Source organism: Esox lucius, chromosome 11 (genome assembly GCF_011004845.1).
Source record: "Esox lucius isolate fEsoLuc1 chromosome 11, fEsoLuc1.pri, whole genome shotgun sequence".
Classification (NCBI taxonomy): Eukaryota; Metazoa; Chordata; class Actinopteri; order Esociformes; family Esocidae; genus Esox; species Esox lucius.
The window spans coordinates 30,748,428-30,772,076 of NC_047579.1; the positions used below are offsets into that span (position 1 = coordinate 30,748,428).

Genomic DNA, 23,649 nt, shown 5'->3' on the forward strand with positions numbered 1-23,649 from the left:
ACAAAAATCAATAGAGGGCAGTAGAGGATCAGTACAGAAGACTTCAACCCACACATTTCCCCGAGACCCAAAACCACCAGTAAACCACACTGTAAAAATAAGGCTCAAAACACTATGAAATGCATCCAACCTGAGATCTGTTTTTTTTAAGGGAATTTGAATGTCTTAATGTCTTATAATACTGTTTTCCAAAATGTACTAGCTTAAACTATTTCATGGGAAAGCAGATTATTTTGTTCATTTTGAGGTTAGTTTAAAAAATATATATATATTACCCTGTTTTCCTATTAGGCAAAACTCTCACCGAACACTATCCAACACAACTGGTTGGAAATAATTTCCAAAAATTTTCCCAAAATCAAGTGTGATCAATGATGGCAGCTTGTACAATCATTGATGCAAAACGGACGGTCATAGAACTTCCACATCCATGCTGAGACATAGGAAGCAGGTATAGGATCAGGAATCAGGGATTGACCTAAAACCATTCATGAACCACCTCTGAATGGTGGAATCTTACATTATCCCACACAATTTCATCAAGGAACTCTATGAGGTGTGCAGCTCCAGCATTGTAAGACTGAAGAAGTTTTTATATTTTCAACAAAGATGTACTTGTGATGGTTCACAGCAACTTAGTTAGGAGTTCTGAACCTGTCCATGGGCTCTCTGATTTTGTCCTCTGCCTTGCTTTCTATCTATCTACCAGTTGTTGTTACAACTATGGATGGCAATGATGATCTGAATATTACCACAAACGTGTGGACAGGACCAATGCGACTAAATGCATATTGTAACTATGTGGCGCTTCCAGTGTGTTGAGACAAATCCATGTGATCAGAAAAAACTGCTGACTCCGTCTGACAACATGATGTCATTCCAGACCCTGAGAGATCAATAACCAATTTTCTGTTGTTGTCTTTTTGTCACGTGTGGAGTTGCTGAGTTCATATTGAATCGCTCTATGGTTATAATCGAAACCTTTTCACTCTCTCTTCATTATTGTGCTTCATCAGTCCCTCTCACCATTACATATTAATGCAAATCCAGACCATCTGAGTACATATTTATGATCCTACAACTGACTTGTTGATATGTCTTGTGTGGGACAGTTGTGTTCATATCTCTACCCTCAGTATGACGGGCAAACTCTCTCTTCTGCTGCTCTTTTTTTGTCTGCCATGTAAGTTCTACAGTCGTCATTTCCTTTTTCAACCATCTCTCACTTCCTTTACTCTAACATTTTATTTATATTTATTTCTCCATTAGGTTTATATTGTCAAAGTCTGGCCTCATTGGAATGGATGGGTTATTCTGCTTTAGGCACAGGTTACCATTTCAAAAGACTTGAAGGACGTATGGAAACGACAAGATGATTCTAACAGCATGACTCTGAAGTTGTCTGGTCTGAGAGCAGAGGACTCGGCTGTGTACTACTGTGCACGACAAGCACAGTGAAGTGTTTGAATTGAGAAGCCATACAAAAACCCACCAGGCTTTAGAGCAAACCACACAAGACCAAACCACATATTCTGAGACCAAATAGAATAAATGTACAATACTAAAACCCCATGCTTTTTTAAATAGATGGGTATGGAAAGTACAATATATTTCTGTTAAAATCTCACTACTTCATAGTTCAAAGTTATTAATTGGCCCCTCACAACATGAAGTAATTATGCAAATCCAGATCGATGGAGTTCATATTTACGTTCCTACAACTGACTTGTTACGTTGGGTGGAACAGATGGGTAAATATCTTTACCCTCACTATGATGTGTGAACTCTATTTTTCTATTTCTATCAACTATCTCTTCCTTCCTTACGCTAACATATTATTTATATATATTTTTTTTATCAGGTTTAAACTGTCAAAGTCTGGCATCCATTCCCTCCAGTCCAGTCCTGATAAAACCTGGTGAAACTGCATCCTTAATGTAAATGTAGGATAGTCAGAAGATGACATTCAAATCATGTCCCAGTTGTTAACCAAAAAAGAAAGACATTACATCCATGTTTATTATTTAGCATTGAGAATGAGTGTGGTTGTTGTTATCAACTAAGTAATGACTCAGTCGGTGGCACAAATATCTTGTATGAATTGTGAAATGTCACTTTAAAGTTGGTTTAACCCTCTGCGTGTCCTCTCATTAGATGATCCTGAAATGGATGTCCTGTGGTATTTGGAGTGAAGCACACGTTATCATCAGGCCCCTCGAGGACATGTCCAGACACATCTGGGCCCTTGACCGTCCCACCCCTTTGGGGCAGATTACAATCCATACAGTGAAAACTCTTCTGTCCTGCCACCACAATGTTGGAACCAGTTTCCTTGTAACCCAGGACCATTGTCAGAAAATATCTAAAACCATACCTTTTCAAAGAGTACCTAAAATTGTTCCTCTGCCACTATCTGTTTTCCTAGTCAACATTCTTTTTTTTATATATATTATTATTTGTATTGCCATATTTCCAGCATTGACTTTTGCTGACAACTAATTAATTTATTGAAATACACTCCCTACCTCACTTTCTTAAAATGTAAATGTAAATGCCCCAGCAGTAACTTCCATCATTACCTCGCTTTCTTAAAATGCAAACACTAACTGTAAGTCGCTTGATATAAGCTGCTAAATGACAAAACATTTTAAATATTCAGTACACCCACTAGGAAACAGTATCAATGCCCCAGCATTATCTCCTATATACACTCTGATATCTTCCATCATTAGTCTACGTCAATGCAAAACCACCTTCAAGTTCTACCCCTATTTAAAGTGTCTGTCCTTAGAGCCCCTCTGAGCCCTGGAGAGTAGAGAAGAGCAACTCCAACCATATCAGATTCAACACAAACCATGTTCTCTGTATCTCTGTTGGTGCTTCTGCTGGCAGCTGTTAACTGTGAGTCGTGGATCAAGCAGAAATAATGAATGATGGATTTTTTGTTTTGTATTAAATAAATGTTGTATTAAATAACATTGCAAATGCTTTGTCCACAGGTGTTCACTGTGAAGAACTCACTCAGCCACCCTCTATGACTGTCCAGCCAGGTCAACCACTGACCATTTCCTGTAAGGTCTCATATTCATTAGGCTATTACACAGCTTGGATTCAACAACCTGCAGGGAAAGCACTGGAGTGGATTGGAATGATTAACACTGGAGGCACAGAGCAGAAAGACTCCCTGAAGAACAAGTTCAGCCTCACATTAGACTCATCCAGCAATACAGTGACTTTAACTGGGCAGAACTTACAAGCTGAAGACACAGCTGTGTATTATTGTGCTCGATACACACAGTACAACAAACCAGCACCACACTGTTACAAAAACCATCTCCTCCCTTGTTCAGTTGAATTTCAGATTGATCCTCTGGAAACACACAGACAGAATAAAAAATGTTGTGCACTTTATTTACAGAAAACATATACTTTCACAGCATTAGGTTCTGGTAGGTCAACAAATTATATGATAAGCCCTTTTGGAAAACTCCCATGGCTCTTAGATTTGGCCGTGAGCCAATGAATAACCCCACAAAAATGGTTACAGGTAGTATCTAAGCTACAGGTAAAGACAATTTCACACAACAAACCCCCAGGCTATTCGTCTTAACAAAACACAGCATACAACAGGCTAGTAATTATTTACACAACACAATACCGAATACACACACACAGCATACTACATTAGCCAACCCACACGTATGGTAACTCATGGAGGTATGTTCTTCTGCCTCCTCCTGCCCTCCATTAGCACCCCCCTGTTGCACTAGGTGCAGGCACTGCCTACCATCCCCTATTAATAAATAAAATACACAGCCAAGGCAAACACACAAGAGTTATACAGTACGTCTTCAGTCGCGATCTCTGAATAAAAATATAAGCTTGCCCAATGTTCAGTCCCAAGTCGCTAACCCGTTCTGCCACGCCTTAGCTCCCCCAGTCAGATGGGGATGTTGCTCTGTTGCTAATGTTAACAGTGTCATATCTCAGGTGCAAATATGGTTTCTCCAGTACACAAGGCTGGTGGAAGCACTACAACATTATATCACTGACACCCGGTTCACATTGATCCTCTGGAAAAACACATACAGAATCCACAGTTTAGTACACTTTATTTATAGAAAAGTTCATCACGATACACATTAACAGCTTTACATACTGGTAGGCCAACACATTCAGATTTAACACATTTTGGATAACTTCTTTGGCGCTTAGATTTGACCACAAGCCAGTGAACGACCCCACAACCATGGTTATAGGTGGTACCTAAGACACAGGTAAAGACAGTTTCACACAGAAAACCCTCAGACTATTTGACCTTGACACAACACAGCATACAGATGTCTAATTCCAGCTCCATGGGGGCGGTCCGCTACAGGGCATGTCTCATTATACTGCGGTATACCGTAACGCGTTACAGTGCCATGCTGCATGGACAAAAACGTAAAATAAAAAAAAGGCCACCAGGAGGCATCTGTGAGAATGACACAATCGCTTTTCACAAGTAAGGTGTACATTCTCAAAACTCTTAGTACAAATATCCAAACTGTTCACACTTGTAACACAGCTAGTCATTCTTTCAAAACCTGATGTAATGTTTCCAGTCCACATGATCATCGTTTCAAACACAAGATTATTGTAATATGTAATGAGAACATTTGGTTTAATCACCGAAACACAACAGTATGATCTTCTTTCAGTTTAGTACTTTTAACAGTCAGTTCATCCAACAGCAAACAATGCAAGATACATGTTTCAAATCAGCCTTAGAAGTGCTGAAATTAATATGCTATTGTACTATAAAATACATATTACACAGTTACACATTAGGCAATACACTTACATTACTTACATTTAGATAATCTATCATTTCCAAAATATCTCTCCTATGTGTAATCAAGTGAAGGATCAATGAAGACATCCTCAATCATTTGGGCAAATTAGTTTTTATTTTTCAGATATAATTGTAACAGTTATATTTTCTATAATGTAACTAAATGAGAACAAAACATAACAATTAGTCACATTACATTAATTTGGCTCAAGCCTGTCTTGAGCATTTGGCCATAGATTCTCGTCCACATCACAATGAATGTTTTCATTGTTCAAGCACCTTGGAAAAAATCTTTTGGCATGACGAATCCATGCTTCATCACATGCATCATCACATGCATCATCCATGGCCTGAAGGAGGGTGGCACGCTCAAGGGGATGGCGATCATAGACCTTCCACCTCCATGCTGAAAAAAATCCCTCAATAGGGTTGAGGAAAGGAGAGTATGGATGCAGGTAGAGGGTCATGAATCGAGGATGGGTCTGAAACCATGCTTGAACTACCTCTGCGTGGTGAAAACTGACATTGTCCCACACAATTACATATGTGACCCCTTCACCTTGACAGGCCAGCTCAATTTAATTGAGAAACTCAATAAGATGTGTAGCATTATAGGAGCCAAGTAATGGCCTACGTCCTAGGACACCATCTTCAGAGATAGCTGCGCACATAGAGATGTTTCCTCCACGTTGTCCAGGCACTTGGACAGTGGCCCGTTGGCCGATAATGTTACGTCCACGGCGACGAGTTTTGGCAAGGTTAAAGCCCGCTTCATCAACAAAAACGTACTTGTGATGGTTCACATCAGCGTCAAGCACCATAACCCTCTAAAAAATATAATTTGGTTAGTTCTTTTTACAGTGTTGTTCCAATATACATATGATGCAAGTGATGCTTCAAATAGTAACAGTAAAACAATATACAGTATAGTGCTGTACCTGAACATACTCAGCCCTTAGTTGTTTCACCCGGTCATTGTTTCTCTCAAAAGGCACCAGGTAAATGTGTTTCATTGATACCTGGTGCCGCTTTAAAAGGCGGGCTACTGTTGGTAGGCTGATGGATGTCACATTGGCAAAGGTGTCATTGTTCTCCTCAATTGCCTGCTTTATTTCTGACAGCTGTATATCATTCCTGGCCCTCACCATTTCCACCACTGCCAACTCTTGCTGGTCGATCAGCACACGGCCACGACCACCACTATGGGGTTTTCTGTTACTTCTAAGCATAGAACAGAATACTATCAATAGATCATGCTGTACAAATACTGTAACATGTTACTAACATGCATTACATTTTACTGTGAATGTAATAGTATACATCTTCCACACTTACCGGTTTTCTTGGCGAAAGGTTCGGATGATAGAATTGACAGTTGATCTTTTTAGATTTGGCTCAACTAATCTGGCAGCTTCTGCCATAGTAAGGCCTCGGTTCACCACATGATCAACGATGATGGCCCGGACTTCATTAGAGACAACAGTTCTGCCTCCCCCTCTCCGATGACCAACCCTTTGATGGGCCCCATGCCCACCTCTCTGACGGATCCCACGCCCACCTCTCTGACGGATCCCACGCCCACCTCTCTGACGGATCCCTCGTCCACGAGCTCTTCCAATTCCTTGCTGTCTATCCTGGTCCATGTTGAAAGAAATTGCCAGTGTTCAGACCCTCACTTTTATATCTAATGACCAATTGTGGTTACCCCATCTGAAATCAATTAGCAATAACGAGTTTTCATCAGGTGTGGTTATTTTATATGTTCTTACAAACACATATTTTATTTCTATAGTTCTCAAAATCCATATACTGTATTGCTGAAATGGAAATATATAGGTTTACCAAATGGTTAAGTGATTAACCATTAAGATCAGTTGGATTAAGTGTTGGTCAAATGTATTTGCACAAATCAGATGAGAAGCATATCAAAAGTATTGTGAGCATTGCATTGTGAAAGACAATTACTTCATATGAAAGGTAAGTCTTGATGACACACTGATTAGGTGTGGTGAAAGAGTGAATGTGTAATTTTGTGCGTTGTACTTAGTCAATTGAACATGTGATTACATGTTTGAAAAAAAAAACTTTTTGATGATCTGCTTTGAGTATTGTACTAACAGTTGTGAGGTTTTACCACATACTTGCGATAATAGTAAGTGTTTACTGCTTTTAATTCAAGCCTGTGTCTGTTTTTATATGGCCAGAAGAAAATTCAAAATCGACGGAATATTGTCTACTATAATCCTATTCATGGATTGCTATGTTGCTTTGTTTGATTCCATAAACTAGCTTATAAAGGGAAGTAGCCTAGCCTAAGAGGTCCTACAATGTTTTTTCACACCACATTTTTTTGATAAAGTACAATATGCGAACAAAGACCCAAACGAAAATATAGGTCAAGTATATGACACAGCGCATTTATGTGAAGTGATAGTGTGATAAAACATAAAAGTGAGGCAAAAAGAGAATAGAAACAAAATTGAAAATAGTAATCAGTCTTTCTTTATAGTGTTTTTCAAAAAGGTATAACTAAGCACACCAAAACGGCGACGACAGACATAATAATCAGTGAGGTGCAGAAGGTGAACAACTGAATATAAACACAACTAATTAGTGATTGGAAACATGTGCGTCCTCGGGATGTGCTGCTGCCATCACGGTCCTGTCGGTGGTTAGTACACCAGCGAGGTGGAGCGCCGGAGAGGAAGGGGAGCCTTGGTGCCACGCAGAGCAGATGTTACGCATGAACGACGTTTCGGTTATTAAACGGGCAAAAGGCTACCCTTTCAACCCATCATTGTTTCATTAATATTTTCAGAGGTAAATAACAATAGCTTTTTCCCTGAAAGGTTTTAATAAAATGGTGTTTGAACAGAACATGTTATTCATTAATTTACAATGGACTAAAGTCGACGAATTACGGTTATTTACGAAAAATCGCCTGTTATGAGACTTGTACTGTCACGTCTACTTATTAACACTAGAACTGCCAGGGCTTTTAGATGAATTATATGAAGAATAATTTTGTTGGTTAATATTGGAGGTTTTATGAGACATAAGAACAAGAAAAAAAGTACTATTTCAAAGAACACAGGCTATAGAATTACCGTTTGTTTAATAAGGCTCTAAACATCTATGAAATGAAAATCCACCATATTTAAATTCTTGATAGATATATCCATTTGAATTTTTGATTAATGTAGTTTGGGAGGGGACACCTCCCTTGAGATCAATCTCTATTTAATGACACAAAAAAAGAAAATTACAGATTTTTCAGTATGTTGAAGATGGCTATGCATAGGTTAATGGATTATGAAGTAAAATAAATGGGTACAATTGACAGATTCATTTGTATTTAACCAAAAGTAATTTTTAGAAAAGGTGCATTTGTTTTTCCAGCTACTGGGGTAAGATGCCCCCCATGGGGTTAGTTGCCCCCCCTGGGTAATCTTATGCCAACAGAAGATAATGCCTTAGAGCAGGTTTGCCAAACCCTGTTCCTGGATATCTACTGTCCTGTAGGTTTTCTTTTCACCTCTATTTGTGATTAACCTGATTGAGTTTAATCCAGCCAATTAATAGAATCAGGTGTGCTAAATTAGAGTTGGAGAGAAACACTACTGGACAGTAGATCTCCAGGAACAGGGTTGGGCAGCCCTGCCTTAGGGTTAAAAAGTATTAGCCCTGTTTTTTCTTTTACCCAGCTTACGTTTTAAAAGCAAATGCAACAAAGGCCGTAGCTGCAAGCAGGAGGGACATTGCTGCGACTGGTGGGGAATGAGTATGACAAGAAGTTCTCCCCTACAATTAAGGATTGCAGCAATTGTCTGAGAAACATCGCTGTCAGGGGGAGACAGTGACCTAGTTGCAGGTCCTACCATGTCTAATATACCATCTACTTGTGGTCAGGTTAAAGGTAAACAGATTAGTAATTTCATTTTAAACAGTGTTGTCACAATCTTGTCTTCATCTCTTTATATGACATATCAGACATATGACATATGGAGTACCCAATAGGCCATTTTATGAAGCACCCAACAGGCCATTTTATGGAGTACCCAACAAGGCATGTTATGGAGTACCCAACAGGCCGTGTTATGGAGTACCCAACAGGCCGTGTTATGGAGTACCCAACAGGCCATGTTATGGAGTACACAACAGGCCATGTTATGGAGTACCCAACAGGCCATGTTATGAAGTACTCAACATGCCATGTTATGGAGTACCCAACAGGCCATGTTATGGAGTACCCAACAGGCCATGTTATGGAGTATCCAACAGGCCATGTTATCGAGTACACAACAGGCCATGTTATGATGTACACAACAGGTCATGACTATGTTGCAAGCCTTTTTCCTGGTTATACTGCAAAGCACTCCCAGCAGATGACAAATAGAGCCACCGGCCTTTCGGAGTTCCAATTGTGCGCTCCACCATCGACCTTGTGCCACTGTGTGCAGCATTATAGGCTCTCTCCTGTGCCATCACAGGATTGGTCAAAGAAGTCACGGTTTGAATGGATAACCTCTATCACCTACAGGGAGAGTCATATAGGTTAATAGAATCCACTAAAAGCAAATACTTGATGCCTAGACAATACTTACCACACTTCCCGAACAGCTGCAGCATGTGCTAAATCTTCCAACATAGCTAGATCTTCTATTAGCTATTCCATGTTAACTGACCGTCTTTTATAGTGGTCAACAAGCATATTATTGTTGTATCATACATGATTATTTTGTTTCACAAATAAATCATTACTGTGATACCTGTGATACCTTTCATACAGATTGCATGTTTAATATTTTATTTCTCTCCTAATAAAAAAGGAATTTTGTCAATGAGATTGCAATACTAAGTTTAGAGGTAAAACAGATTTTGTCCTGCTGCATGTGATCAACAGTGATCAGTTCTGTCATCAACATTAGTCTACACTTCATTCTCATTGTTAAGTTAATTCACATTCAACCACAAGGAGCACAATCCTTTATCTGGAGTTTTGCCCTTTTTGTGATTTGCACCTGCCTGGGTACTATCTGGCCAGCATGTTTGGTTTACTTTCAGATGTGTTTATGCTGTGTGTGCTTCGAACATAATTTAAACCAATGGTAAATACAGTAGTCAAATTTGTAAATTCTTCTGTTATTATGAAGCAATTTGATTGCAACACATCTTGGCTAACTCTTCTCGTAGAACCCCCTATTATTGGCATACCCAACAGCAATTTTGAAAAACGTCTTGTAGCCTACCGAGTCATCATTTAATCAAGTCATCAATGTTTATGATGATTATTCGTGACATGCAAATGTTAGCTAGCATGTCATTGCCACTCATCAACAGCAAAACTGTAATGTTGAATTTAAAAATGAAATCAGCTAAATGTACAAAATGAATTACACGTATAAAACAGAAATATTTTATTGGAAATGTTCACAATATAATTATTAATTATCTGTTCAGGTTGTTGGTCATGATGAAACTGTACTGGCTGACTGCATCAGATGTTTACAAACAGGTGACCAGGAAGGTGTGCAAGTTGGAACTCTGGGAATATTTAGATGAGTACATCAACTGTAAATGAATATATTCACTGTTCATATCTCATTGTCTTATATCCTCATCACCCACTGTATATGATAATATGACAGCTTTGTGTATATATGTTTTAAATCACCTCTTCTTCTTTCACTGTTGGCAGATGCTTTTTATAATTCTGTCTAGATTTGTGTAAAACACATCTAGTAGAAAGATGATATTATATGGTTGATTCAGTATTTTGTTTTATTAGTGTGCAATGTAAAAACCTCCCTCAGCAAGCCTCTATGATTATCCTACCTGGTCTCATTTGCAGTATATTTTAATCTACAATTTTTATTAAAAGCTGGAGGAAGCATTACAGTGGATTGAGTATTGGAGGAACACATGATAAGGAATCATTTAAAGAAGGTGAGCCTTCCTTTAGTATCCTCTAACAGAACAGTGAAGTTTTGTCAACTACATAATTTATATTCTGTGTTCATAACTGCATGTTGCTGAAATATCCAGTTTTGACCATCAGAATGAACACCTGATGTTACTGACTTCTATATTTAATGTAGTACTTTCAGAAAGATAACCTAAAGAGGGATTTCCGATTACAGCCGTTGAATCCACTAAAAGTGATGATTCTCCTGTACTATTACTTATACACTCTGATATCTAGTCTACGTCAATGCAAATCCACCCTCTTGTTCCTTCACTACTTAAACAGTGTTTCTCCATAGAGGTCTTCTGAGTCCTGGAGAGTAGAGAAGAGCAGCTCCCACCAGATCAGATTCCACATAAACCATGTTCTCTGTATTTCTGCTAATGCTGCTGGCAGCTGCCTCTGGTGAGTCTGTGTGGATGGGGGGGAAGGGGTTAACAACATTATTAGTGATATTTCGTTTTATCACAACTTGAATATGCTGTTTGTATTAAGCAACATTATACATGCTTTGTCCACAGGTGTTCACAGTGAAGAACTCACTCAGCCACCCTATATGACTGTCCAGCCAGGTCAACCACTGACCATTTCCTGTAAGGTCTCATACTCTGTATCTAGAGATCGCACAGCTTGGATTCGACAACCTGCAGGGAAAACACTGGAGTGGATTGTATTTATCTTCAGTGATGGAAGCACAGCTTATAAAGATTCACTGAAAAACAAGTTCAGCATCAAAAACAGACTTCTCCCTTGTATAGGTGAATAAAAATACATCTACCAGGAGGGGCAAGAGTCTACTGGTATCTACAGTTCAAACCTCTCTTGATTTAATGACCGGTGATATTTACTACATTAAGTCTGTTCATGAGATATTACACATTATAACCATGTAATGTAAAACAATAGTCCAAATCCACCACAATATTATCACCTCATAAACTGTTACAATGGACTGCAGACAACCATTCTAGGTGATTGTCAGTGTGACAGTAAAAAGAAAATCTGTGCCTTCCCATGTATGACCCCAGCCTGTACTCCTGACCACCCCTCAGCTGTCCCCTGTCATCAATACAAGGGGCGCACACCGCAACTGGAACCACAACAGCTGCCTCCATCTGGTATCGTTACGCTCGAAATATAATGCATTTATAAGAACTTCCCGAAACCTTCAGATAATATGAGCATTCCCATTGTTATAAGTAAGCCCCACCTCCATCTTTAAAGGCCTTCTAAGAGAAAAGCAACTCAAACTAGGTAAACTTCAACACAAACCGACTTCTATTCTCCCTCTTGTGAACTGTGAGTCTGAAGAAGGTTCGAAATTGATTTGAATTGTATTATTTTCTTGTTTTGTCAATGGATCCGGTGCCTTTAAGGAATATTGGAAACCATTAGTACTACTTACACATGCATACAGGTCTGCCTGATATATTCCTCCATTATAGATGAACACATTACACATTCTTTAGCATGTATAGCCATTAAAATAATTTACTCTACTGATACACCCATTCATTTGATACAACTGTCTTCTATGCAAATCTCAGGTGTCCACTGTCAGGTCGTTCTAACACAGGCTGAACAGTCGGTCCAGGGGACCCCTGGGGGATCCCTCAAACTGACATGTGCCTGCAGTGGATTCACTCTGAAAGACTGGAGAATGCACTGGATCCGCCAGGCTCCTGGAAAGGGACTTGAATGGATCTTTTTTTTTTATAGCGACAGCAGCAAGAGCAATTCTCAGGTAGTATAGGGCCGTTTCACTGCATCGAAGGACAGCACTAATTTCAATCTACACATGAACCAGTTAAAGCCAGAGGACTCAGCCGTGTATTACTGTGCTAGAGACTCACAATGGTAAAAGTCACGAGAGAAGCTGTACAAAAACCATAGTCAGGACAATCCTTTAAGTCTTCCTCCACCGGCTCTCCCGGCTCCTGTCCCTCCGCCGGCTCCTGACTCTCCGCCGGCTTCTGACCCTCGGCCGGCTCCTGACCCTCGGCCGGCTCTCCCGGCTCCTGACCCTTGGCCACCGCCTCTCCCTGCGGCGCCCTCTCCGGTCCCAGCCTCATCGGCGCCCTCTGAGGCTCCCCGTCCCTGGCCTGCCCTGGCGACTCCGCCTCCCTGGGCTGTACCGGCGGCTCCGGGTGCTGAGCCTCCGCCTGTCCGGGTGTCGTTGTCCCGCCCCCCTGCCCGCGGGGTTGTTCCTGGTCTTGGAGCCCGCGCCTTTGGTGGGGTGGGGTACTGTCACGTCCTTGCTATGCCCCTAGCCATCTCTGTGCTGGGCTGGGGGCATAGTCAGGACAGGACAGGACACCTCCAATCCTTTTAGTCTCCCCATTTGGAGGCAGGTGTTGGTCGTTGCCTCCAATTGGGGACCCTATTTAAGTTTTGCCACACCAGTGTGGTTCATTTTGGTTTTGTTGTTCCTTCTGTATACCCTATGTCACTGGTTGCTGCTTTTGTTTTTGTTTGAGTCTTTCTTTTGATTAAACATGGATGACTTCCACTACTCAGCCTCTTCTTGGTGGCAAAACCCTTGTTGGCAGTCACAGAGGTCAGACTTTTCTTGTAGTTGGCCACCAGGTTTGCATACATCTCAGGAGGGATTTTGTCCCATTCCTCTTTGCAGATCTTCTCAAAGTCATTAAGGTTTCGAGGCCGAAACCTTCTGCTCCCTCCACAGATTTTCTGTGGGATTAAGGTCTGGAGACTGGCTAGGCCACTCCAGGACCTTAATGTGCTTCTTCTTGAGCCATTCCTTTGTTAACTTGGTGTGTTTTGGGTAATTGTCATGCTGCAGTACCCATCTACGACCCATTTTCAATGCCCTGGCTGAGGGAAGGTGCCTCTCACCCAAGATTTGACAGTACATGGCCCTGTCCATCGTCCCTTTGATGTTGTGAAGTTGTCCTGTCCCCTTAGCAGAAAACACCCCCAAAGCATAATGTTTCCACCTCCATGTTTGACAGTGGGGATGGTGTTCTTGGGGTCATATGCAGCATTCCTCCTCCTCCAAACACGGCGAGTTGAGTTGATGCCAAAGAGCTCGATTTTGGTCTCACCTGTCCATAACACTTTCACCCAGTTCTCCTCTGAATCATTCAGATGTTCATTGGGAAACTTCAGACGAACCTGTACAGGTGCTTTCTTGAGCAGGGGGACCTTGCGGGTGCTGCAGGATTTCAGTCCTTCACGGCGTAATGTGTTAACAATTGTTTTCTTGGTGACTATGGTCCCAACTGTTGTCACCTTCTCACCAAGCTGCTTGGCGATGGTCTTGTAGCCCATTCCAGCCTTGTGTAGGTCTACAATCTTGTCCCTGACATCCTTGGACAGCTCTTTGGTCTCGGCCATGGTGGAGAGTTTGGAATCTGATTGATTGATTGCTTCTGTGGACAGGTGTCTTTTATACAGGTAACAAGCTGAGATTAGGAGCACTCCCTTTAAGTGTGTGCTCCTAATCTCCACTTGTTACCTGTATAAAAGACACCTGGGAGCCAGAAAACTTTATGATTGAGTCTTTCACTGTTCAAATAAACTTACCATTTAAATTATAAACTGATCATTTCTTTGTCAAACATACAAAATCAGCAGGGGATCAAATATATTTTCCCCTCACTGTATGTGGCAATGGTAACACATTATAGTGATAGGTTGAAGCCATAAGTGTACAGAGGCCTATTATCAGCAACTATCAGACCTGCGTTCGAATGGCAGGTTATGTTTCCTAATCCAAGTTCATCATTTTAAAAGGCTATGTGATCATTAGAAAACCCTTTTACGATAATGTTAGCACTGCTGAAAACTGTTGAGCTGATTAAAGAAGCAATACAACGGCCCATCTTCATACTAATTCAGCCTCTTTAGCATCAGCGACTGTGGGTTTGATTACAGGCTCATAATGTCCAGAAACAATTAACTTTCTTATGAATCTCGTCAATTTATTTTTGTTCTTTGAAATTAAGGCAACTCCATGCGAGAACTTGCCAAGATACTGAAGATCTTGTATAACGATGTGCAGGTGTCCCTTCACAGAACTGGCCCTAATTAGAAAAGAAAGTAATGTGGGAGTCTCCAGTGTACAACTGAGCAAGAGGACAAATCCATTAGAGTGTCGAGTTTGAGAAACAGACGCCTCACAGATCCTCAACTGGCAGCTTCATTATAGAATACCGGCAAAACACCAGTTTCAGCGTCAACAGTGAAGAGACGACTCCGGGCTGTTGGCCTTTGATGCAGAGTTCTTCCCCTGTCCAGTCTCTGTGATCTGTTACTCATCCTAATCTTTAATATTTATTGGCCATTCTGAAATATGCCTTTTTCTTTGCAACATCAATTTGATGTTGTACCAAATTTGCTTTTCTGTCACACACCAGAACATTTTCAAGTGACCCCAAACTTTTGAACGGTAGTGTATAATGTTTGGAAAATGTATCTTGGTGTGTTTTACTTAAGTCTCTAACTCTTTTGTTGTATGGGGAGTAAAAGTTAACAAATGCCAAGTCTGGTTGCTTAGGCTTGCTTATTTGTATGTAATTATCAGTAGCCCGATGAGTTTGAGTATGAAGATGAATGAGGAATGGCATAGTAGTCCATATTCCAAAGATATACAATTTATTCCCTGAATAAAATTTATTAAAGTAATTAAGTTACATTACAAAACATAGTAACATACCAACATAATTCGTTGTCATCTTAACTGGTCTAAAATTCTACTAAGTATACTATAAGTATCTAAGACACAATAGCACAAATGTGTGCTAGGAGCTTCTGTTAACGATAGACATGGCTATTTATCCTCAAATCAGACATATCTAAAACACTCCCCCAAACAGTCATTAGCATTATTTCACCTTGGCAAACACAGTGAACACAAGGGACAGGAACTGTCCACCTTAATCAATGCAAAATCATCCAATGTACGGGGTGTTGCCGCCAGTGGTTGTCAGACATACAACATTGACAAACATTTCTATAATGTTGTTGAAGTATGTTATGCATTGCCCGTACAGTAGAATAAAGCATATCAGACTATTCAGCCCTTTATGAAGAACAGGGGAAATCCAAACACAAATGACAAATGTACACATTTAGTTGTATTCCAGTTTACTGAGAGTTTCACACCTCTCCAGGTGAGCTCAGGAGTGTGGGGCTGATGGCCCACACCTGGTGTTCAAGGTTAGAGAAGCAGATGTTACCCAGGATACTGATCAACATCCCCAAGGGTCTGTGGGAGACATGGAAGGGTCAGACCCTCCTCTTCGTCTTTAAATAATAATAGTCATAATGCATTATATTTATATAGCACTTTTCAAGGACACAAAGACATTTTACAAAATTAATATGGAACAGAAAAAGAAGAAAAAAAGAAATTTCCACTCTTACTCAACTTATGTTTATTATTAAACTACACTTCGATTGTAAACCACATCTTCAAATTCTCTATATTTCCTATATCCTCTTAATGTTGTAAATGATAATTGTAGCAGCAAATTAGTTATTTTTATTTTTTTATTTCTACATAGTACAGTAGACCAAGGTCTGCAACCATCAGTCCTGTGTTCCAATGGTACTTTGTGTTTACTAATCACAGTTAATCATTTTAAAAGGCTGTGATCATAACGAAAACCCTTTTGCAAAGATGTTAGCACAGCTGCAAACTGTTGATTAAAGATGCATTTAACCTGGCCTTCTGTAGGCTAATTGAATATCTGAAGCATCAGCAATTGGGATTTTGATTACTGTCTCAAAATGGCCAGAAACAAAGAACTGTCTTCTGAACATGTCAGTCAATTCTTGAAATTTTGAGAAATTAAGGCTGTTCCATTCAAGAAATTGTCTCGTACAGTATTGTGTACTACCACCTTCAAAGAAAAGCACCAACTGGCTCTAACCTAAACAGAAAGAGGACTGGGAGGCCCCAGTGCACAACTGAGCAAGAGGACAAATACATCAGAGTGACTAGTTTGAGAAACAGATGCTTGACAGGTCCTCACCTGGCAGCTTCATGAAATAGTTCCTGCCAAACACCAGTCTCAACATCAACCGTGAAGAGGCCACACTGGGATGCTTGCCTTCTAGGCAGAGTTGCGAAGAAAAGGCCATATCTCAGACTGACCAATACAATGAAAATACTAAGTTGGGCTAAAGAACACAGACACTGGGACAGAGGAAGATTGGGAAAAAAGGCTAGTTTCCTGGAGTCATAATAATGTCAAAACTACTACTCAATCTGGATGGGCCAAGTGGGTTGGCCAGACCCAGCGAGGCCCATCCAGATCCTTTACACCTGTTCTGAACAACCGGATTACTTTATTTATTAAACAAAATTCAGAAAGGTCACCAAAAGGTCTTCAGATTACAATGTTTGAGTCATGTTACTGTGAGACTGATACTGCAGTATCTCTTATATACACTCTGATAGCTCCCCGCATCTCCCTAGTCTACGTCAATGCAAATCCACCCTCTAGTTCCTTCCCTACTCAAACAGTGTTTGTATTTAGAGGTCTTCTGAGTCCTGGAGAGTAGAGAAGAGCAGCTCCCATCAGATCAGATTCAACATAAACCATGTTCTCTGTACTTCTGCTAATGCTGCTAGCAGCTGCCTCTGGTGAGTGTCTTTGGATTTGGGGGACAAACCAAAACATTTATTGATGTCTCTTTAAAATGATAATATGTTGTATTTCTATGTCTAAAGGTGTTCACTGTGAAGAACTCACTCAGCCACCCTCTATGACTATCCAGCCAGGTCAACCACTGACCATTTCCTGTAAGGTCTCATACTCTGTATCTAGCTATGGAACAGGTTGGATTCGACAACCTGCAGGGTTGAAAAACAAGTTCAGCATCATAAGAGACACTTCAAGCAACACATTGTTTTTAAAAGGCCAGAGTCTGCAGACTGAAGACACAGCTGTATATTATTGTGCTCGAAGTTCACAGTGATACAAACCAGCACCACACCGCTACAAAAACAGACTTGTCCCTTGTTTAGGTTAATTAAAATATATCTACCAGGAGGGGGCAATCTGAGTCTACTGGTATCTACAGTTCAAACCTCTCTTGATCTAATTGCCTGTGATATTTATTACATTAAGTTTGTTCATGAGATATTACACATTAAAACCATGTAATGTAAAACAATAATCCCAATCCACCACATTATTATCACCTCATAAACTGTTACAGTGGAAAGCAAACAATCATTCTAGGTGATTGTCAGTGTGACAGTAAAAACCCCTTTCATCAAAGTATATAAAACACTGATGACCACATAAAGGGTTTTATGGTGATTTGTTCCTAATGTTCATTACTGTTTCAGTGTCGTCCTGTTGGGTTTCCTTATAGACCACACTCAGATAAGTCATTTTCTTTTATAATATTCCTCATATATTATTAATTTAGTTTAGATAAGAAACTTAGGACAGCAATAGATCTTCTATGCTCAAATTATTTCCCAAACCTCTAACCTGTTATATACTCGTTAGATAATATCAGCATACCCGTTGTTATAGTAACCCCCACCCTCCATCTTTAAGGAACCTCTAAGAGAAGAGCACCTCCAACTAGTTAAACTTAAACAAAAACCGTGTTCTATACTCCCTCTTGTGAAGCTTTCTGTTCATTCAAACAAAGTCTCTACAGTGATTTATACTTTTTTTGTTTTTCGATGGATACGACACCCATAAGGAAGATTGGAAACCATTAGCACTAATACAAAATACACAGTCCTGCCTGACATATTCCTCCATTATACGTCAACATGTTACACAGTATACAGAAAGTATAGTCATAACATGAATTTACACTACAGATACATCCATAACTTTCATACAACTGTCCTCTATGCAAATTTCACAGAGCTCCTCTTCCTCTTTCCCTCTACCTCATATAAACAGTCTCTCATTAACAGTACATCTCTCTGAGTCTTGGAGAGTAGAGAAGAGCACCTCTGACCAGATTATCTTCATCATAAATCATGTTCTCTGCATCTCTTCTGATGTTGCTGTTGGCAGCTGCCTCTTGTGAGTCTTTTGACTGTTGTCGGACCAGTATAAACTGTGTTGCTGTGATACTAATGTGAGTCTTTGGTTGGTCTGACATGTCATTCCTCTCCTCAGGTGTCCACTGTCAGGTCGTTCTCACACAGGCTGAACAGTCGGTCCAGGGGACCCCAGGGGGATCCCTCAAACTGACATGTGCCTGTAGTGGATTCACTCTGAGTGGCGCATACATGCACTGGATCCGCCAGGCTCCTGGAAAGGGACTTGAATGGATCATTTTTTATCGTAGCGACAGTGACAAGAGCAATTCTCAGGCAGTACAGGGCCGTTTCACTGCATCGAAGGACAGCACTAATTTCTATCTACACATGAACCAGTTGAAGCCAGAGGACTCTGCAGTGTATTACTGTGCTAGAGACTCACAGTGGTAAAAGTCATGAGAGAAGCTGTACAAAAACCATCTGGTAGAGACAGGAAGGATACGCACAGACACTAACCCATACACACAAACACCCACCTGTCCACACAGACACTTTCAAAAAATATATATTTAACCTTTATTTTAACAGAGGAAGACTTGAGACCAAATGTCTCCAGCACCAACAGAAGTATTAATGAATAGAATGTATGGGGAGCACACCCCAGAAATATTCCCCTGTCATCCTTTTGCCCTAATGCCACCAATTAATTCAGTTTAAAATTATCTTGGAATTTATTCCAAATAAGGGTTGCAGAAAAATGAAAAGCTTGTCTACCTAACTCTATGGAGATTGCAGGTATCTCTAGAGTTAGCCTTCCCTGAGACTGAGTGTTTGATGAAAGTTTGAAATGCTTAAATCTACTCCACTATAAAGAGGGCCAGCCAACTTTATGATAGGGATTAATGATGGTGAGAGTCAGCATGTTATTGTTTGTACTACTAATACAAGCTATTGGACACTCATCCGTACACACAGACACTTTGGAAAATGGCAAGAGGATTAATCAGAAACAATACTAGTGTAGTTTTAAATACTATAATGAAATAAGAATACACATAATTTGAGATTAGGAATAAAAAAGTTAAGAACTGATGCAGAGTGGGAAGGAAAAACTCCCTAGTATTGTCAGAACCTAGAAAGAAACCTAGAGGGGAGAAAGACTCTGAGGGGAGGCCAGTTCTCTCCTGGCTGTGCAGGGTGGAAATGTTTGCACATTCAGATGACCAGCAGGTTGATAAATGCAGGTGGGCTGTTTCCAGAGTCTTTAGGCAGAATCCCAATCAGCTGTACAACCAGGTGGACAAGGAGAGGGATGACAAGGTGGGCTGTAGACACCAGGAAATACCAGGCAGTAATTAGATCTGCAATAAAACCAGCAGAACTTTGAGAGACAACTAGACATGGTCCAAGGGCTCAGGTACTCCTATGATTCAACAGGACAGAAACATTTGAGAGCTCATTCCTTGGAAACAAAAGGATACATCAGCATATAATTCAGATTGACTGTAGTCCCTCATCACATAAACTAATGTAATAGAAACAATAGGGACTGAGGCAGAACAGACTGACCCTCGTTCCCCAGCACAAATCTATTGCAGTGTTACACCAGGGACTGAGACAGGGGAGATCCAGAGACACTCTGGCCCCATTCAAAGATCATCCCAAACAGGGCCAACCACACAGAAAATAACTCCACCCACTTTGCCAAGGACCAGACCAAAGGGTCACCAACCAACCACATAGAGGGCCAAGTATGGCCCAGAGAGTGGTGACGTGTGAGGACGGGGAATGTTTGAGAAATGCAGGGAAAGGTTTGACCAAGAAAGGTTTGACTCAGGAGGAAGTGTAACAAGTAAATAATTCAATAAAAATATTTTTATAAAGCTTTTTACATCAGCAGTTGTCCCAAAGTTCTTTTACTAAACAAGTGACTAGGACAGATTTGAGACTTGACCAAAGGATATGTGAGAATCAGATACGAGGAGTGACGCTGTTGCTATTATGTATTCTGTACACCAGGGTGTTTCAGGGTCCCAGTTTATAATCTCTGATGAGTCAGTCAGACAGTTAAACAGTGTCACGGTTGTAGGTATGGAGGACACGTGAAGCAGGGCGATCATCAAACAATCTCACTTTGGACTGCTCACAAGATAATAAAGTGCAACACACTTGAAGCACATAACACAATCAATGACCGACAAACCAAAAGGCACACCAGGGTAACTTAAAAAGGATTCCCAATTAGAGGCAATGCAGGGCAGCTGCCTCCAGTTGAGGACAAGCCAAACAGCAGTGCAGAGATGACTAGAGGCATATAGACCTGAGCTCAACCTTCAACTGAGAGCTCTTGAACTGACTCTGCTGAGAGTGTTGTTAACTGCTCCAGGATTGCAAATCTTGAATAAAGCTTTACTGAAAATAATCTACAGTCTCTGTGCCTTTCACATTAATGATTTCCACAATATTCAATAATACCATCAAATGTTGATAAATTGTGAATAGATATGGAGAAAACTGTAATTCAAAGAGGTTTATTTCTAAATCAGGCAATAAATGTCAATTTCTGCCAAAAATGATGTACCCAAATCTAAAGGCTTGTAGCTCATGACCTGAATATAGTAGAAATATATGTATGATTCCATTTGAAAGGAGATACTCTGTAGTTTGTAGGAATTATAAATAAATGCAGGAAATTATAACACAATAGATTTGGAAAAAGATAAAACAAGACAAAAACATGCAATTCATTATCATGTTTGGAACGCAGTGGGATGGCCAAACATTGAGTAGGAAGCAGGAGATACTTGAGATATCTTCCATTAGATGGCAGCCAAGTCTGGGTAGAATGGCAGGCCCTTTGATACAAAATCCAGGGAACTACATACTATGTTGTAACACTAGGCCGAAGTGTCCTTCACAATTTGGACACTTGGTGTCACATTATGAATTTTCAAGTGTTTACCTACTCAGAACATACAACAATGCAAAGGTGAAAACATTTGGGTTACACACCCCCAGGAATGTCATACATGATGGAACATTTGCTGTCCTATGTAAAGGTACTAACAGGAGGCGTGACAAGAAGGCGGATCCAATGCCTTCTTACGCATAAATAAACTATTTACAATAAAGGGCAAACTAGCAGCCAACACTGACCTAACATCATATGTGCAAACACCACAGTCAATACACAAAGTGGAAAAAATATTATTTACACGCCATTTACATTTACACTATTTAGATTGTTCTAATGATTCCAAGACCAACAGCCATGTCTTTCTGTACTGTCTTTTATCAATGGTAAGCAAACAGTTGTCAGGAGTAGAAAGGAAAAGAGTAGAAGGTAATAGGAGAAAGAAGGGGGAAACTTATTGACTTCTGGGATAGCTTTGAAATGGCAAGCGAGGTGATGACATCACAGTGGGGTGGGGTGGGATGGTTTGGGGGTCAAGAGCCAGAGAGACCCCCTGAATCAATGTTGAGGATTTAGGGAGAACTATGGGGATGAATAGGCAATAAGAAACAGGCACAACATGTCATAGCCAAATAATACAGACAATTGGTTACATATAAATGAAGACATTATGAACTGAAATCTACTATAAGTACATGTGACCCAATAGGCAGTAAGATGCTCAGAAACCAAATGACACAGGCATACCATAGCCTAATATGCTAATGGTAATATATTGTAAGTCTTGGGTAATTTATCTTATTTTCCTCACCAAGTTCTTCCAAAAATCGAGTCCAAATTGGTCTCCTCTGTTGCTTTTCCACTGAGGAGTAGCCATTTAAACGTTGATTATTGTTCCGTTAGCACCGACTGACTATGCGTGTTGCACAATAGTCTTGTTTGGTTGAAGATTTGGTTGGGGAGGTGGCTTATCGCCTAGTTCTACTTCGTGAAGCTTTGCCCATAGGTGCCTCGCTCCTATTGGTTTATGAGGGCGAGTGTGTCCGAGGCGCGGAGAGAGGCCATTCTGCGGGCCCTGGACCACGTACAGCCGTTGCGTACGGTGTCGGTATTCTCGGTCATGTCGCTACTGGGATGAAGTCATCAGCCCATGCGGTGGTTTCCGTTGGGACTGCTACGCATGCAGGGCCTACAGCGCTGCTTTGCACGTCTCCAGTTGGATCCTGTGTGTCACCGGCGGTGGCTAATCAAGGTCCCGAGCTCTCTGGAGTCGGACCTCGCGTACCGGAGGGACCCACGCAGTCTGCTACGTGAGGTTCCCATGGGCAGAGTTTCGGTTCAGGTCCCGGTCTTTACAGATGCGCCCCTGACGGGCTGGGGCGGGATGTGTTGGGGCGGGACTTGCCGGTCATACTCAGTAAGAGGGGAGTGGTCTCGCCGGAGCACCACATCAACTGGCTGGAGTGGGACACGATCAGGCGCATGCTGCTGCATTTCACGCCGACCCCGCCTGGACGTGTTGGTATGGTTAGACAATCGCACAGTGGTTGCGTACGTAAACAGGCAGGGCGGAGTCAAGTCTCTACCCCTCCATCTGTTGTCGGTGCAGATCTGGGAATGGGCGCAGGTGCGCCTCAGGTCTCTGATGGCTCTTCACATTTCCGGAGAGCTCAATGTGGAACGCAGACTTGCTGTCTCGGGGAGGTCCCCAGGACGACGAGTGCCGTCTTCATCCCGACATTGTTGTCGAGGCCTGGAGGCGTTTCGGGAAGGCACAGGTGGATCTGTTCGCATCCCGGGAGGACGTGAACTGCCCTCTGTGGTTTTCTCTTTGTGTGAATACTGTGATACTGTTGAGGATGCTGTCCCTTACGACGGCACTCTTGTTGTCTCTGGCGTCTGCTAAGCGGGTCAGTGACCTATGTGCGCTGTCGACGCAGCCTGGCCGT

General features: G+C 41.1%; 1 protein-coding gene and 1 long non-coding RNA gene across 3 annotated transcripts in view; one reads left to right on the forward strand and one right to left on the reverse strand.

Annotated features, from left to right (window-relative positions):
* LOC105008122 overlaps positions 1–23,649 on the forward strand; it is a 493,667-nt gene that overhangs the window by 40,458 nt on the left and 429,560 nt on the right. The window contains exons 1-2 of one of the 2 annotated variants that reach the window (XM_034295304.1): positions 18,720–18,826; positions 18,923–19,216. The exons of the other annotated variant lie outside the window; for it this stretch is intronic. Coding sequence (XP_034151195.1) covers positions 18,781–18,826; positions 18,923–19,216 — 340 coding nt within the window. The 5' untranslated portion in view covers positions 18,720–18,780. Of the gene's footprint in view, positions 1–18,719; positions 18,827–18,922; positions 19,217–23,649 lie in introns of those variants that run through there. 2 annotated transcript variants of the gene reach the window in all.
* LOC114840416 overlaps positions 19,159–23,649 on the reverse strand; it is a 415,324-nt gene continuing 410,833 nt past the window's right edge. The window contains exon 3 of the long non-coding RNA XR_004576442.1: positions 19,159–19,223. This is a non-coding gene — a long non-coding RNA (uncharacterized LOC114840416). The remainder of the gene's footprint in view (positions 19,224–23,649) is intronic.